The sequence below is a fragment of the Mus musculus genome, chromosome 10 (assembly GCF_000001635.26).
Source record: "Mus musculus strain C57BL/6J chromosome 10, GRCm38.p6 C57BL/6J".
NCBI classification, from domain to species: domain Eukaryota; kingdom Metazoa; phylum Chordata; class Mammalia; order Rodentia; family Muridae; genus Mus; species Mus musculus.
In genome coordinates this window covers 100,084,822-100,101,178 of record NC_000076.6, presented here as the reverse complement: position 1 = coordinate 100,101,178, position 16,357 = coordinate 100,084,822, and the positions used below count along the sequence as shown (strand labels likewise).

Sequence of the window (16,357 nt, the reverse complement as noted above, 5' to 3'; positions counted from 1 at the left end):
CACTAAGAATGTGCCCTCATTACCTGTTGTCCCATCCAATGATCTCATCTCTCTGTATATCTTTTGTAGATAATATATGCTAAGGACATGCTTATTCGACTAGCTGGAAAAAATCCAGGAGACTTTTACACTTCTTGCTTTGGTGTATGAAAATGTCTGAGCCTTGTAAGTTTTAACTCCAAAACCAACTTTTTCAAGAATGTCCCTGCTTTGTTCATTTCTTATGCGTGTCATAAGCATGTTAACTGGACTCCAGTTTAGTATCTGCTTACTTCAATATGACTGTACCTATTATAGTAGGTTTCATTTCGCTTCCTAACTTAGGTTATAAAACTCTTGAAAGGTTTTCATTGTTTCATCTTGATTACCTTTACTGTTTTAAAAATTATTTGCTGAATTAAAATAATTTCTTGCCCTTTTGCATCTACATTTCTTTTTTGTTGTTGTTGTTCTTTTTAAGATTCATTTGTTTTACACATGTGAGTACACTGTCACTGTCTTCAGACACACCAGAAGAGAGCATCAGATCCCCTTACGGGTGGTTGTAAGCCACCATGTGGTTGCTGGGAACTGAACTCAGGTCTTCTGGAAAAGCAGTCAGTGCTCTTAACCGCTGAGCCACCTCTCTAGCTCCTGAATCTACATTTCTAAGAAATGCTTCTTGGTGACAAGGGTTCACATAAAAATGAATTTTAACTTAGTAAATGCTAATCCACATTATTAATAATGTAATAACTTTAAGGCATCAAATGAGAGGGCAGATTTATGATGGTGCATAAAATTCTTTATTTAGAACAATAAAGTATATGTTTATATAATGTAATTTCAAATTCAAACCTGTATCAAAAGGGTCGGGACATATACCTATTTTAAAAAGTACACATACAGTATATACACATACACATCACATTTTACAACCTTTTATTTAATTAAACTTCAGTCATAAACTATTTAGAATAGTGTTGGACATACACTTACATTACAATATGCAAACTCCAATCTATGACTGAACTAGCAATATATCTGTGAAGCCATATAAATGTCAGAATACTTCTCAAGTCCATTGACTTAAAAAACAGTGGTAGAGAGACACAATAATCACATAGGAATGCCTAGACTACTGGAAAATAAGACTATAGGAATTTTGATTGGAAAATTTTATTCAGTGAACTCTTTTAGCCTAGAAATTGAGTAAATGAAAATACGATAGCTTTTGTTTGTTTTAAACAATTTTCTTCTTCTAAAAACAGTCTTATAAGAAAATATTTGGAGATGGCAGTTGTGCATTTACAATGCTTACAAACATTCTAGGATCATAAATAGTCACCTTAGTGTGGATCACTCCTAAGCCCACACCAGTTAGGAAAGAGATACTATCATTTTATCCTTATAGAGGCGTTTTTAGCCTGTGTGGAATGACAGTAACAAGGCTATGTAATTAGACTCCATAAATACATTTGATCGGAATGGTTATATTTAAAGCCAATTTCACAATATCATTCTAAAGATAAACTGGCTTACTTCAAAATTCTTGTCCTACTTTTCCAATTTTAAATAGAATTTACGGGTTATCGTTTTTACAAATTGGCTTTAAAATATCTCTTGGCATCCAAGATCCTTAGTAGCACCCTACATTTCTTTTTTGTTGTTGTTCTTAGCGTTCAATAAAATGAGAACATTTCCATTCATCCTCAGACACATTTCCAAATGTTATACACATCTTGTATCTTTTCCTGATGAAAATGCACGACCGCTTTTCATTCCTCAAAGATGATCCCAAACGCTCGTTTGAGCAAAGGTAAAAGCCATCTCATGTGTAGTTACCCAATCCATCCTAAGTAAGACTGAATTCACTTTTACTAAGGGACCCTATTTACATTAGAAACTAAAACAGCCAGGACTTCTCATTGTCTAACCTATTGTTCAGAAGCCAGAGCTGAGTACTTTGCTATGGATTCTTTTTGCTGTTTTTCTTTGCTTTATTAATTGTGTGGCATAAGGGCTCACTCCTGAAGACTGATCTCTGACCTATCTACACACAAACACAACACTGAGATCCAAAGAGAGCGGGGAACATTATATCCGTTTGTGGCAAAGTAGAACAAACTCCTGGCTACCTTTCTCAATGTTCACCCAACTACACCTAACTGCCTACTTTGAAAAACATTATTTCTTCAACAATGCGTACAGAATAGCTAAGATTTCATTATCAGAATTAAAATCACAAAATTAAAACCTATGGTTAGAGGTGGTGGAAACCATCAAAGATTACACAACAGATTTTTCCATTCATTTATAACTTCGATTGAATCAAATTACCAAACTATGCAGCACTGACTTTATTTTTTTTCAAAGCACATGAAAGTTCACCAAAGTGTGTTTAATTCTTAACTAAAAGCATATACTTCATTGTGCATACATACTTTTATGTGTTTCCATTTTTTTATCATATGCATTGCTTTTTGTAGTACAATTTAGGATTTTATTATTATTATTATCTTATTTGAAAGCTTCAATTCTTCTCTGATTCATTAAGACATGGCAGTGTGTTAAACATGTTAGATAACAATACAAAAACCAGGATGGCACTAATGCTACCCACTGATCACACAAATAGTCTTGTTATAGGCTTGGTTTCTCCCAAGAAGGTACAAGGCTTTCAATACAATTTATACTCTGCAGATTTCTCAGATCATTTTCATTAAAACATCAAATCTTACACATTGCAAAAGAGAACGCTCAGAAAAAAAATTGGTCAATTTAAAGGGTGACTTTATACTTTATCTTCTTGGCTTGGAGTCTTCATAATTTAAGACAAATTTTCAGAACATACATGGAATAAGCTATGCAAAGATACATATTTTTAATCTGAAAGCAGATATGCCGTAGTTAGCATCCAAGCAGCTAGCATTCAAAATCATGTTCAGCATTTTCCTATTGTTCATGCATTTTATTGAACCTTAGTATCTAAAAAAAATTGGCAGTCTATGTTACTCTCAATGAACCAACATGTTTAATAAGCAGGACACATCTTCCACCTTCTACCATGTCAGAGGTTATAATCTGTTAAATTTGTTTATTTAGCTCTCCTGATTTTAAGACTGCATTTTTGAGTATTAAAATCCAACTGCTAACTTTGAGAACAAACATATATTTATTGTACTCTCGAGCTCAGTAAATAGTATTTTCATAAGCCTAAGCAAAATGAAACTACCAGATAAATAAATCAAGTCACAAAACTGAGAAGGAACGATAGGCTCAATCTATATACAGCTACACCTATGACTCATGTTAACCTACAGCTATTATTAGTTTCAAAGCAGTCAATGCCAAACAACAGTATAGGTCCTTTCAGTAACTAAGCTGATTTCTAATTGGTTACTAACCAGTTGTGTCCTGGAATGTCTGAGGGCTTGCACAAGCAAATCCAGTGTCTCGGTGCACTGGGCTTCATTATTGCAGACCTGATAGCATTGGAGGAACATCAGAGCATTAGAGAAGGAACTAGAGACCATCTGAACTCTTTGGTACAAAGAAGAGCAGCCACCATGTACTGGAGTCGTACTTGGACAAGCTTGGAACGTAAGCTAGAACTTTACATGCAGCCTCAAGACAGAGTAGAAGCTAGCAGTTAGGTTTCTGTGCACTTTTGTGTAATTACATTGAAAAGGGTTGTCTTAAGGTTTTAGCACAGGGCAAATAAAATTACTATAAGAATTGAGTTAGTGTGAAAAGCTTTAAGTTTTGTATGTCTACGGTAGGTGAAGAGAACCTTCACCAGAAATAAAGGCAGAAGAAAAGGTCATACTTTGAGTCTAGCCAATTGCTTTCTCTATCGGGGGGGGGGGGGGGAGGACATCTACAGCACATCCTCTAAATTCTGGTTTGAAAGCGCGATGCTCAGTGTGGAATCACTGCCAATTTCTGTCTAATATGAGAAATGCTGTCACACGTTTTAAATAGCAAACTGACATGCACAGCTACATAAAGCTCTCTCTTTTTTTATTTCGTTTCATAAACCTTAATGAATACAGAGTGCCCGATTTAAATAAGTGGCTATGTTTCAAGAGATAACGGTTATACTGCAAATAACTAATGTTTTCCGAGTCCTTGCATTCTTTTAGAATATGAGTGACTTAGTTTGCAACTCCCGTATTAGAATAAAGTGTCCATTTCTAATCTTAGGTACTAAATACCATCATCCGTTCTTATTCTCTCCCATCAGGATTTAAAATAAAAGGGGGGGTGGGGGTGGGGAGACCCTTGCACATTCAGCATTCCTCCCATATCTGTCTTCATACCGCTGCAGTAGTTTCAAAACATAAGCATGTCACATTATACTATTGCAAACACGATTTACACACGCTAGAGTGACTGTCAAGGGAAAAGACTGACTTCACGATGGGCCAAATGTCTTCCTTGGCATGTTCTTCCACTGGTCCACGTTGACAATTTTCTCCTGTAAGGACTTTTCTGGAGAGTCTTCCATATGCCGTGGTATTATGCTGCAGTTCAGCATGGGCTCCACCGCATGGATAGAACTAGCTACCCATGTCCATTTCTCTAGTAGGATACGGTGCACCATGACTTCTGTCAGGAGGAGCTTACATTTAGGCTGCTCTCCTTAATCATTAACTACAGAGCGGATGAGCCTGCTCAAAAGAAAAAAAAATACTCCCCATGGCTTTCAACTCCATACAGTGGCTGATGCTACGGAGTTATTGTTTTGTTTTGTTTTTTTAAATTGTTTTCTACATCCCTTTGTGAAAAAAAAAATTCCCCCCACCATCCAGGCTGAAATCTACTTGCAGAGACCATAATTAACGACAGGCTGCAGGTTGTGACTGAAGAACAAAGCTGGGTGGGTTTTCAGCACTCAGACGTTTCCCAAGCCATGCAAACGGTGCAAGTAGACTGGACACATGTTCTTGTCCCTATCATCACTTGCAAAACCTCCAGAGTCCTGCTCCGTGCAGATTTTTCTTTACAGATGATAATTCAGTGCAGGGTTCACAGCGAAGCACTCTGCTCCAACAACTGAATCATCCACACAAGGTCACGGGTAGCAAGAACAGGTAAGGATGAGGTCTGTCACTTGAGACAGAATGGGAATTTGTTTAAGGCTGCTTCATTTATGAAGCAAACATGAACTGTTACCAGCCTAGAGAGAAAGAAAAAGGAGAGGGATTAAAATGTGTCTTTCTAACTCCCTTTTTCCCCCGGTAGCTAAATTCATGTAAAAACCCAGAATGAGAAAGCAAGTTAATAATGTATGTTCTACTTAGTCTTAAAGAAGTGGGGAGGGCTTTGTACTCAGCTGGTCTGATTAGCCAGTGTCTCCTCGGGAAGACATTATCTCAAATGATCTTCTGTATGGTCTGCTGTCTATTTCTTCTCATTAGAAAATAACTTCCATACAACCAGATCTATTTGCATTGTCATAGCACAATTCTTAGAACAGGGCCTGGCCTGCAGTATAATCTACACACAGCAAGTATTTCTTGAACATAGGAATGGATACATTTCACTGTTTATCTATTCACGAGAGCAAGAAAATGGAGCCAGCCTGCATGTCCACTGGCAGGTGGGTAGATAATGAAATGTGATACATATACACAACAGAATTTTTTAAAATATTTTTTATTACGTATTTTCCTCAATTACATTTCCAATGCTATCCCAAAAGTCCCCCATACCCCCCCCACTTCCCTACCCACCCATTCCATTTTTTTTTGGCCCTGGCGTTCCCCTGTACTGGGGCATATAAAGTTTGTTGCACAACAGAATTTTAGGCAGCCATAAAGAGAGGAGAAATTAAGATAAATTGGCAGGAAAAAGCTTGGATGAAAAATGTATAATACTAAGTGAGGTGACCCAAACTCAGAAAAACAAACAAACAAAAAAAAAACCAAAAACCAAGAAACAAAATAACATGTGGTTTCTTATGTGCAGATACTATCATGTAATGTGTACACACACACACACACACACACACACACACACACACGAGAGTAAATGCAGGTAAAACCTGAGACTCTGCAAAGGAAAGCCAGAGAAGGTGAAAACAGGTGATAAGAAAGGCTATGGTTTAGAGTGGACAAGTGGACCCAAAAGAGAAGTGAGAGGAAGAGATGATGGGCAGGGCAGGGGGCAGGGTTACAAGGTAAACATATCCAACTTGGGCATATTACATATTTCTTGATGGGCTATAAAAATACAAGGTATCACTATACAAAAAAATAGTAGCTTTCTTTTGATAAAAAAACAAACAGCTGTAAAGTACAGGAAGGTAGGAGAACTGATACATACACACACACAGCCATACTGAAACCCAGTTTTTATGTAAGCTAATAATAATGTTTAAATTGGGAAAAAAAAATCTAGATGTGGTAGCATGTACTTATAATTCCAACACTACAGAGACAGAGACAGAGACAGAGACAGAAACAGACAGATCTCCAAGGATCAAGTGGTCAGCCAGCCCAGATGTGTTGGTAAGCTCCAAGCTGCTAACAGATGTCTCAAAAAGTAAGATGGATGATGGCACCCGGGAACTGACAAAGCTGTTCTCTTGTCTCAACAAGCATACACGCACATGAGCACACATGCACAGAGAAAAAAATGAATAAATTAGTATCCTTCAGCTTCCATGCCCCCAAAACACCACTTATCTCAGTCTGTGACAGGAGAGTGAACAATCTATGTAACTTTGAACTTCTCTAGCATGGAGCAGTAGAGACATGGTGAACAAAGAGGGTTTGCAGCCCAAGGGAGTGTCTGCAAAGTACAGAGAGGGGAGCCAGATGGAGTGGCGCAGGAGACATATCTGCATATCTGCGGCAGGTGGAGAGGCGGGTTTGAGACCACCGGCCTCATCCCTGAGCAGCTCTGGTATCCTGGCTGCGGGGCTAGGCTCTAAATGGTCACTTCTCTCAGCCGAGGAAACCAGAGTATTTCTACTCCAAGGAAGAACAACTGAAATCCTGGCACCGCGCACTGAGGAATTCGTTTGGCCTCCGCATAGCTTATTGTACTTGGTGGAACACGAAAGCCATAGTTTGTTTTAGTTTTTTCATGCTGGTGTTCAACCACTGAATGCTCAGATAGTTCTGCGGAATTCCCGGTAATTTCGGAAAGCAAAGCTAAACCCATACGGATAAATGAGGAGAGATGACAAGGAAATTTCAGAAATCGACGTTTTAAAAAATACAGCATGGTAAGACAAGCAGATTGGAACCACGGGAAAAGAGGAAGCTATGTGTAATTTGAAATTCTAGAGTTAATTACACATAGAGAAACAGGATTGGAAATCTATTTTGGATTTTTTGTTCTTGAGTCACTAAAGCAAAGAAAATGAAATTGAAGGCCGGCAGCAAGTTTTCCGTAGTGCAAAGCTACGTTTCTTTAGAATGATAGTTTGGATTTTGTAACACATTCACGAAATGAACAGAATGAGTGCCGCTATCTCATACACTGAGATGTCACTTAATGGGGGAGGATGCCTTCTTACAAACAAGTCGTTGAGTGATTTTGTTATACAAACAGAGCAAGTCCACAAATCAAGGTAAGTTAACTCGCCTCACAGCTAGACTATTATATGGTCTTATATGATAATAACTACAGTAAGTGTGGTACCCAGACTGAAAGATCAATACATGCTCTATGTCTTCCTGTGAAAATAGAGAAGTTAAAAGATTCCAAATCATCTGGTGTACTACATACAGCTAGTTGAAGAGCCAAGGCTTGAACTCAGGACTCAGCTAACCTTTTCTAGTCCTCTGGCTTTATAATGCAGGAATGAAAGAAAGCTCACCAACAAGACTTAAAAAGTATCTAGTCAAGCAATCGGGGCCTCCATGACTATTTATCTACCATTTCAAAGCCTGTGCCCTAAATGTCCAGGCTTAGCTTAAAATTGACCTCTTACTAATTCTCAGACCTATTTCTCCCATTGTAGCAGATCTACAGGAAAATTTATATTTTGCTCTGTTTTCAGTCTTCTTTACAACGTTCTACTTACATGTATGTTTTTGTATGTATAAATTACAATGTATAATATATATAAATTATAATGTATATATGTGTGTATACACAATAAAATATGTGTTACATATTGTAACTTCAGAAACACTTAAAATTATATGTTGAAATTATTAAATATATGTATATGGTTAAATGTTTTTGAAATTATAATAACTTATTTTCACCTACCATGGAAAGATAACTGAAAGTAACTAAATGAATGAAAAAATACATTTTATTTTCCATCAGCCAGCCTGAGCCTTCTCTTTGAGATAACAGTGGTTCCCCCCCCCCCCAAGGTCTCAAATAGGATTCTGTGTAGATGACTCTCAAATCCTAGTCTACTGTCCCAGCCCAAGGTGGTCTCCATACTTTGATGTCACTACATGTGGTATCTTCTCAGAACTATCAATATTTATCAACAGCTCCCTCTCTTGACTCCAGATATCCCATTTCTTTTAATAACACCATCATCCTTTCTTTCTTAAATTCCAAATCATCTCTGAGATTCATAGAGCTACACAGTCTACCAGTAAAGACTGGCTGATTCTTCTACTACAATGTTTCTAAAAGTGGTCCATCTTTTTAATTGCCATGGCCCTGACCCAAGTTCTCATTCACTCCCATCTGAATAGAAGAACATTCTCCTGGTCTAACCTCTATGTCCAGTTCAAACCTCTATTCCTCTGCTCTCACCGGTATCTGATGGCTTTTCCTCTGTCTCTGCCCTGATGGGATTATTAGTATTTTCTAACCCCTCAAACGGCTTTCACACTACTTAATAGGACGTAAACTATAATTTCCTGAATTCAAACCTGCTTTCAAACTGATGTCCACTCCTTCCACTCAAGACTGACCCTGTGCACTGGATAGTTTTGTGCTCACTTGATATAGGCTAAAGTCATCCAAGAGGAGGGAAGCTCAACTAAGAAAATGCCTCAGGCTGTAGATAAGCCTGTAAGACATTTTCTCAATTAGTGATCGTTGGGGGAAGACCTCAGTCCATTGTGGCTGGTGCCATCCCTGGGCTGGTGGTCCTGAGTTCTATAAAAAAGCAGGCTGAGCAAGCCATGAGGAGCAAGCCAGTAAGCAGCACCCCTCCATGATCTCGGCATTAGCTCCTGCCTCCTGGTTCCTGCCCCAACTTCCTTTGATGATGAGCAGTGATATGGAGGCAAAAGCCAAATAAACCATTTCTTCCCAACTTGCTTTTTAGTCAGTGTTTCATCACAGCAACAGAAACCCTAACTAAGACAGGCTTTCACTGGAGTCCATTTGTACAACTTCTGTGGCTTTGTAGCACAGTTTATACTCTGAGACCTTCCTCTGTCTATACCATGTGCAGTATTTAACCCTTTCTATTGCTAATGAAATCCTACCACCCACCATTTGATGTATCTAATGTAAACATCACCTCTGTCAATGATAGAGCCAAGCCTTTCTCCAGTCATCAGTGACTTCTCCACCTTGTCAAAGAGAGACTGCATGTGGGTGGACCTAGCACAACCCTATAGAATGTTGTCCAGATCAATATCCAGGGTTGTGAAAAAAATTAGATTACTTCTAGATGCAGTGGTCTCATCTCTAACTTCTTACTGTGCAGCCTTTGCAAAGTCCATTATTTATTTCTGAACTTTGTAAATATATTTACTTAAAAAAAAAAACAGTTCTGTAGTAATTCCCTTTGTGGGCCAGAGTTACAATGAGGACATAACTGTGCAATGGTGTCTTGCACACACCAAAGTCCCTTTTATAGCTTGTTGGAGCAATACCTTGAGAGGATAAAGAATACAGTCTCCCTATATATAATGAAACAGTACAGATGAAACTTTTAATGAAGGTTATCTTTACTTTATTTCCTCTCTCTTAATCTGTACTGCATACAACCCACTTCATGAGTTCTCATTACCTTCTGTAGAGATAATTAATATCATTTAGGTGACAACGTGAGCTTTTAATGGAATTTAAATATCTTCATGTTTCATGTTCCACAAATGCAACTTCAGCAGTTTTTTAAAAAGGAAACTTCTCTTGTATCTAGTTCATCATGTAATTCTTTTTTTTTTTTTTGCATTATTTCCTTGTTTTTAAAAGACTGTTCTTTTTGTCTTCAAATTTTATTTCTTTTGGAGAATTACCTATGCAATGTTCACTCTTAGACTTGGCCACATTGATTCACTCATTCAACAAACATTCATCTAGAGTCCATTTTATACATGCAGTGAGCTCAGTGCTGGGGATAAGGTGCAAATCAGACAGACCCAGCTCCTGTCCTTACACGTTCTGAGACTAGTTGAAGTATTCATACATCATTTGATTATGTTTGCTCTAGGATGTCATCGATCCTACTCCTCCTAAGCAAGTGGCTTGGGCACGCCATCGTAATCTGAAAGTCACAGGGCAAATGCCATCATTGAAACCACAGGATCGCTGAAATGCAATCCCCAAACCAAAGAAGAGCAGATATCATCAGAGCTTTTGAGACGCAATTAACCATGTAAGGTGTGACATGTAAATGACTGGCCTAAAGGGACTGAAATGGCAGATGCAGAAAAGAAAAGTTTGAGGCTTGTGCTGGGGCTGAAAGGCAGAGAACAGGGTTTCTGAAATGAACAATAATTTCAGCTCAGAGGATACCATTTTAGAAAATAAAAAGGACTCAATTTACTTCGGTTGTTAGATGGGGATGACCCTAGAGAAGCTGGGATGGGAGCAGATAAGAGACTCATGGTCCTGCTGCATGTGGCAGTCACAGGGATGGCTGAAGGCAAAAGCCAAAGGTATGTGGAGCAATTATTACCTCATGCTAAGTCCAGGTTAAAAATGGTCTTTTACGCCAATCAAAAGGAGTTATTAGAGCAAGAGGCAGAGACTATGACCCAGGTACCCCAGGGAAGATTCAGTCTAGAGGTAATTTTGGAATCTGGGACAGGGTGACAGCTGAGAGGACAGAGACCTATAAGGAAAGGAGAGGACAGTTCGGCAGACGCTGGATCAGAAATAAGGTGTGTAGGAAGAACCGAGGATTCCGGGAGAGGAGCAGGCATTGCCATCAGCTGTGGAAAACGCAGGCAAGGGTCGGCAATCAGTAATGACCAGGTGCTAGAGGTAAAGGGAGTCAAAGGTTGAACTGATAGTGGATCAAGCTGATACCTTTCCAGGTGTCCCACCAACCACATCTGTGCCTGACAGCCAGGAAAGTAGATGGTGTGGGTGATAACAAACATCTGCCTGCTCCAACCAGGCCTGCTCCAACCATGCCAAGTGATAATAAGCATCCATCCACCCGCTCCAACCATCCCATATTCACCTTTCTTGCACAGTATACCCTACCCCAAATCACACAATCACATCAGATTTTGTTCTTAGTTTATCCTCAGTATATTCTGGATTCTGAACCGAGATCTGGCTTATTTATGAGGAGGCCAGCACCAACTGGACTTTTAGCTTGAAAGTTTTATTCCGCTATAAGACACTGTTTTTTTAAGTGGTGGGAAAATACTCTTTATTAAATATCTAGCAAATGGGTCCCTGTTGTTTGATAGTAGCCATACCTAATCAAAATTGGTTGCGTTAAAATACTATCTCTTTATTTTTCATTCCTAATTTGCCGTTTTCTTCTAACTCCAAGTTAGCTATCAAAGATTAATACTTCATGCATCTCCCCTCTAAAATGAACCCACTAATACGGACCAACACTGCCCACCTTTTAAAACCAGAGATTTGCCAGTTAGAGGCTCGGGGCTCAACTGTGTAACAATTTCAGCTACCATTGAGCAATCAGTCCTATCAAGGACATAAAAACACAGTTTGTTTCTCAATGTCCGCTTTTAAATTTTTCTTTGCTTCTCTTAAGCTCTTGTAGCTTGATTTCTAGCAACTTACCACTGTGCGAAGGTAACAATGTTGATACGTCCACAATTACACCTCTTGAAATTCTCTCTCTTTCTGTTGCAACATACTGAAAAACAACAAGAAACATCCCGTTTGCTTCTGGGCAGATTCTAAAGCTCAGGGAGAGGCAGGCACTGTAAGAGACTATTCTAGAAAGGCAGCAGACAGAGTAGCAAAAGATTGCAGGGGGCGTGGGGGTGGGAAGGACCCATACACAGAGGAAACTTATCTTCATGCCTGTCCTAGAGGGAAGAGAAGTGATTTTGTGTGGATATTATCTGTTGACATACTTTTTTAAAATTACACTGAAAATGCTTATATGTTATGTTTATGTGTATACACATGTGTGCATGTGCATGCATGCGTGTGTGCGAGTGTGTGTGCTGACAGACAGAGAAAATACCATGCTGAAAATTATAATCGAAGGTACAAAAGAAAGAGCTGGAGGGAATGGTGAAAGAGGCATCACTGTCAATTACAGGAGGTTGGAAAACATCTTAAGATAATGGTTTTATTTAGCTGTAGGTAAAATACTAAAAGCATTCGAGAAAACTAAGGGATCTGAGATTCAGAATAAAGTGAAAAGTTAGATCGAAGGCTGCCAGGGAAAGGCATGTAGTGTTGGTGAACAGGAAGCAGCATCGCAAACAGAGATTTCAGAAATAACACGACAGAGAATGTATTCACAGAGCCGAAGACAAAAAAAGAGTGTGATCATCGCCACTCAGCCAACACATAATAGAGACACCAGACACAGGTGAGAAAGGCGATCTCCAAAGGATGTAAGGACACCAATAGAAAAGGGAACCTAGGCAAATGTGCCTTCCCAGACACTATTCATAGGTAAAGACGTAAGAGTGAAGACACAGTGGAAGGCCAGAAATTACGACACATCTGGAACACACTGAATGGGAGGTGCAGCCCATCTCGGAACATCTCCTTAAAGAACACCTCCCTACAGATGTTAGAGTCCTGCATAGGCACAGCATGAGAAAGGACGACACCAAGCTTGTTGGAGCACACAGTTAGGAGAACAAAATACCTTATCTCATTATCCTCTTCATTAATCTGTATATTTTCAACTGCCCTTGTAAGACTTGACTGTTTCTTCTGGAAAAACAAAAAGAGTGACACCTATTGTAGAAACCCCAGTGACGGCTGCAATTCTTGAGGTCAGCACTCTACACTGTTACTATTAAAGGCAACTGAGCCACCGTCACCGGTGCTTGTCTTTTAGCAATCAAAATATTTGTGGGTGTGTACAGTGAAAGCCCGGGCAGCTCAGTGTTCATAGGCTGTTCTATAAATAGCAATCAAATTAAAAAGATAATTATTAATGCAGAGTCATCATGATTTGGCACCTTTGGAATTTTAGACAGACCAGTAAGACCACAAAAGAGAGGGCACTCAAAAGAGCAGCCACAGAAAGGCACATCTGTTTGGCTGTAAAGCACAGCATATGAGTATTGATATTTTTTCTTTCTTTTTATATTTAATTCAGACCATTAAACTGGGCCCCAGCCCTTAAGTGTGCCTTGTCTGTAGTAGGGGACACACCTCCAATGCACAATGGTGGACACTTCCCTAACGTTTGAATTTCTTTGAGGCCCTATGTTATAGTAAGAATGATTGTTTCTTCAAATTTTTTGAAAAAGTGCCATATATATATATATATATATATGTATATATATATATATGTATATATATATGTGTGTGTGTGTGTGTGTGTGTGTGTGTGTGTATGTGTATATATATAAAACAAGTATATAAAGTTGATGATGAGGTAGAAAGAAAAACAATGCTCACCTTCCAGTATAAGGCTCCAAAAGCAAAGCCAATTACAAGCGAAATGAGAGCCGGCAATGCCATGGCTGTCCATTGTAGGCCCGAGTCTTCAGGGGCCTTTGCGGCTTTCCCTGCAAATCAAAGAACATGGTGGTAAAGAACTCAGCTGTATTCCAGAGGTCTGCCAGATAGGTTGAGGTTGCTCCCAAAGGATTCCATAATGACGTGCACAGCCTTTTACAGTTTTCAAAAAAATGAAGCAGGGCTTTCTGTTCAATTTTGTTTCTGCAAGCAGTGTAAGTCCATATAATCTCTAAAAGACAAAAGTGTTTAAAGGAAGAGGAGGAGAGGAAGAGGAAGAGGAAGAGGAAGAGGAAGAGGAGGAGGAGGAGGAGGAGGAGGAGGAGGAGGAGGAAGAAGAAGAAGAAGAAGGAGAAGAAGAAGAAGAAGAAGAAGAAGAAGAAGAAGAAGAAGAAGAAGAAGAAGAAGAAGAAGAAGAAGAAGCAGAAGAAGAAGAAGAAGAAATCCAACAGGCAGGAAGAGACTTAATGCAGTTAAGGTTCATGCATGTTTGGAATCCAGGCTTGATATATTCCTGAGCAGAAAAGATTTCTACCATCAAGCAAATCTTTTTTCTCTAATCGATTACCTTAATATTATTTAGCTGTCTTGCTCTTAGCATTCTGACCCCCAATTTAAAAGAACTTTGCAAGATGGATCGGATTCTGCACGCATTCAGCTAGGGTTAGTCTGATGCAGACAGCAAATCATTAAATGCATCCTGCAGATACAGCACTTTAAGCAGCCTTAAACTTGGGGCTCTTGGCTCACTCACACCCTCAGTCCACACAGGGGAGCAGGAATTTCTTTCTTGTTTTTCATTTTACATTGGAAAGTTTGAAACTACTCTGAAGAATGACTAAAGCCACCAGTGTCATCCTGCAGGAAATAACACTTTAGTTAAAAAAATAAATGGCCCTGACTGTTGATACCTTCCCTGGCCTTGTTTTGCCTTGAGAAGTTGAATGAGTCCCACGATGGTCTTTCTCCCAAAGTGAGCCAGACTAGGACCGATTTCCCTAGAGGACTCATTTATAAAGAACAATTTCCCTATTTGGAAATACTGGAGCATTTGCTAGCCTGAAATTCCCTTTCAAAGAAATTATACCTTTCCAACAACTACAGGCCACAAATCAAAACAGGATCAAGGTAGAGGGACTGCTTTTAAGTAGCTTTGTAACAGGAATTTGGTCACAAGGTGAGCTTACAATTACTTACTTAGCAGCTAACACCCCTCCAAGGAGGAGATCCACTGTGTAGGTACACCCCATGTTGATAAGGGGAAAAACTCATAGGTTTATTCTAGAAGGTAAGAAACAAATCATATCTACTATAGTGAGAACAGGGCTCTGCTATTCCTCCCAATACTTGTGGATGCCAAGGAGAGAATTTCCTAATTCCCCATTTCCTGTCCTCCCCAAATCACATTTGTTCGTGAGCTCCTTCCTGCGCATGCGTGTTAGAGGGAATGCTTAGGGATGGGTGCTCAGTATGAGATGCAGGGGTTGTGTGGGGGAGCTGTCTGAAATATTGTCATCCACCAACATAACAATAAACTGCTTCCTCACGACAAAACTAACAGTTCTCTGGCCTGCCACATCATACTACAGCCTCAGGATAGGCATGTTTTAGGCATCCCAAATTGGGAACCGATATTCATTTATCTCTCCAAAGCAAAATAGCTACCTTAGTCTCAAAGAGATTGAGAATGACCAAAGGTGTGATGTACATCACAGTCTACCAATAAATAAGTTGGCTATTTGCATTTGTATTCCCCTGCTGTGGCCACTACTGTCTACTGGGACTGTTCACACTGGAACTACTACTGCTCAACACAAGTTGTAGTGTCTAAAATACAGCAACATTCCCATTTAGGGACCCTAAAGACAGGGGGAAGAAAAGGGGTGATAGTCTTTCTCCAGAGCTCATTGCTGCTCCTATTATTTCATGGTTGGAAACCTGGCCTCAGTTCTTCCGGGCATGCTAATAATGCTTAGAGAGAGAGGATATCTTTATCAAAAAAGGCTAGCTTACACTATCTCTTGGGAGAACTTCAGCACCTCGACCAGGGCTCTCCAGCAGAAATGGATGCCTCAGAGCCCGCATGAAGGGTATTTGAACCAAAGCCCATGCACATTACAGAACTCCCCTGCTTTCTACAGCGATTGTCTGCCAAGAGCTTGAGGGAAAGAGAGCTGACCTGGACAGCCCCTGCATTATCCTTTATCCTTGGGTGATTAGAGCAAGGGTTGTGTCTCCTTATTACTAAAACCTGTCCATGGGTGAAATAGCTTATGGACTGATTGTTATGAGTCATAATAATCAACATCTGGAAAACACCAGAGCACAGAAAATGGTGCTCATCTTGCTGAGTTCCTTTTTAGGCCATTTGCCTGCTTTAATAACTCCATAGCAATGCCTCTCTCAGCACTTAGGAAACAGACAAGTGAGTCAGATCCCAAACCCTTCAGTCACTGGCCCACCATCGTTTTGTCCCACAGTGTCCAGTTGCCTTCAGTGTTGATGATGAACACTTATAAGCCATTAAGGATGGCCCCATGCACATGAATCCTGACTCTTAAATTCACAGAAATCC

The 16,357-nt window shown here is 39.6% G+C and overlaps 1 protein-coding gene across 4 annotated transcripts in view; it reads right to left on the bottom strand.

Moving 5' to 3' along the window:
- Window positions 1-762: 762 nt before the first annotated feature.
- Kitl (kit ligand) overlaps window positions 763-16,357 on the bottom strand; it is an 84,802-nt gene continuing 69,207 nt past the window's right edge. For 3 of the 4 annotated variants that reach the window (XM_006513314.4, NM_013598.3, NM_001347156.1), the window contains 4 exons: window positions 13,723-13,832; window positions 12,959-13,026; window positions 11,908-11,983; window positions 763-5,161 (listed from right to left, as the gene is read on the bottom strand). In XM_006513314.4, the coding sequence (XP_006513377.1) occupies window positions 11,944-11,983; window positions 12,959-13,026; window positions 13,723-13,832 (218 nt within the window). In that variant the 3' untranslated portion in view covers window positions 763-5,161; window positions 11,908-11,943. The remainder of the gene's footprint in view (window positions 5,162-11,907; window positions 11,984-12,958; window positions 13,027-13,722; window positions 13,833-16,357) is intronic. The other variant, XM_006513315.3, reaches the window with a different exon arrangement.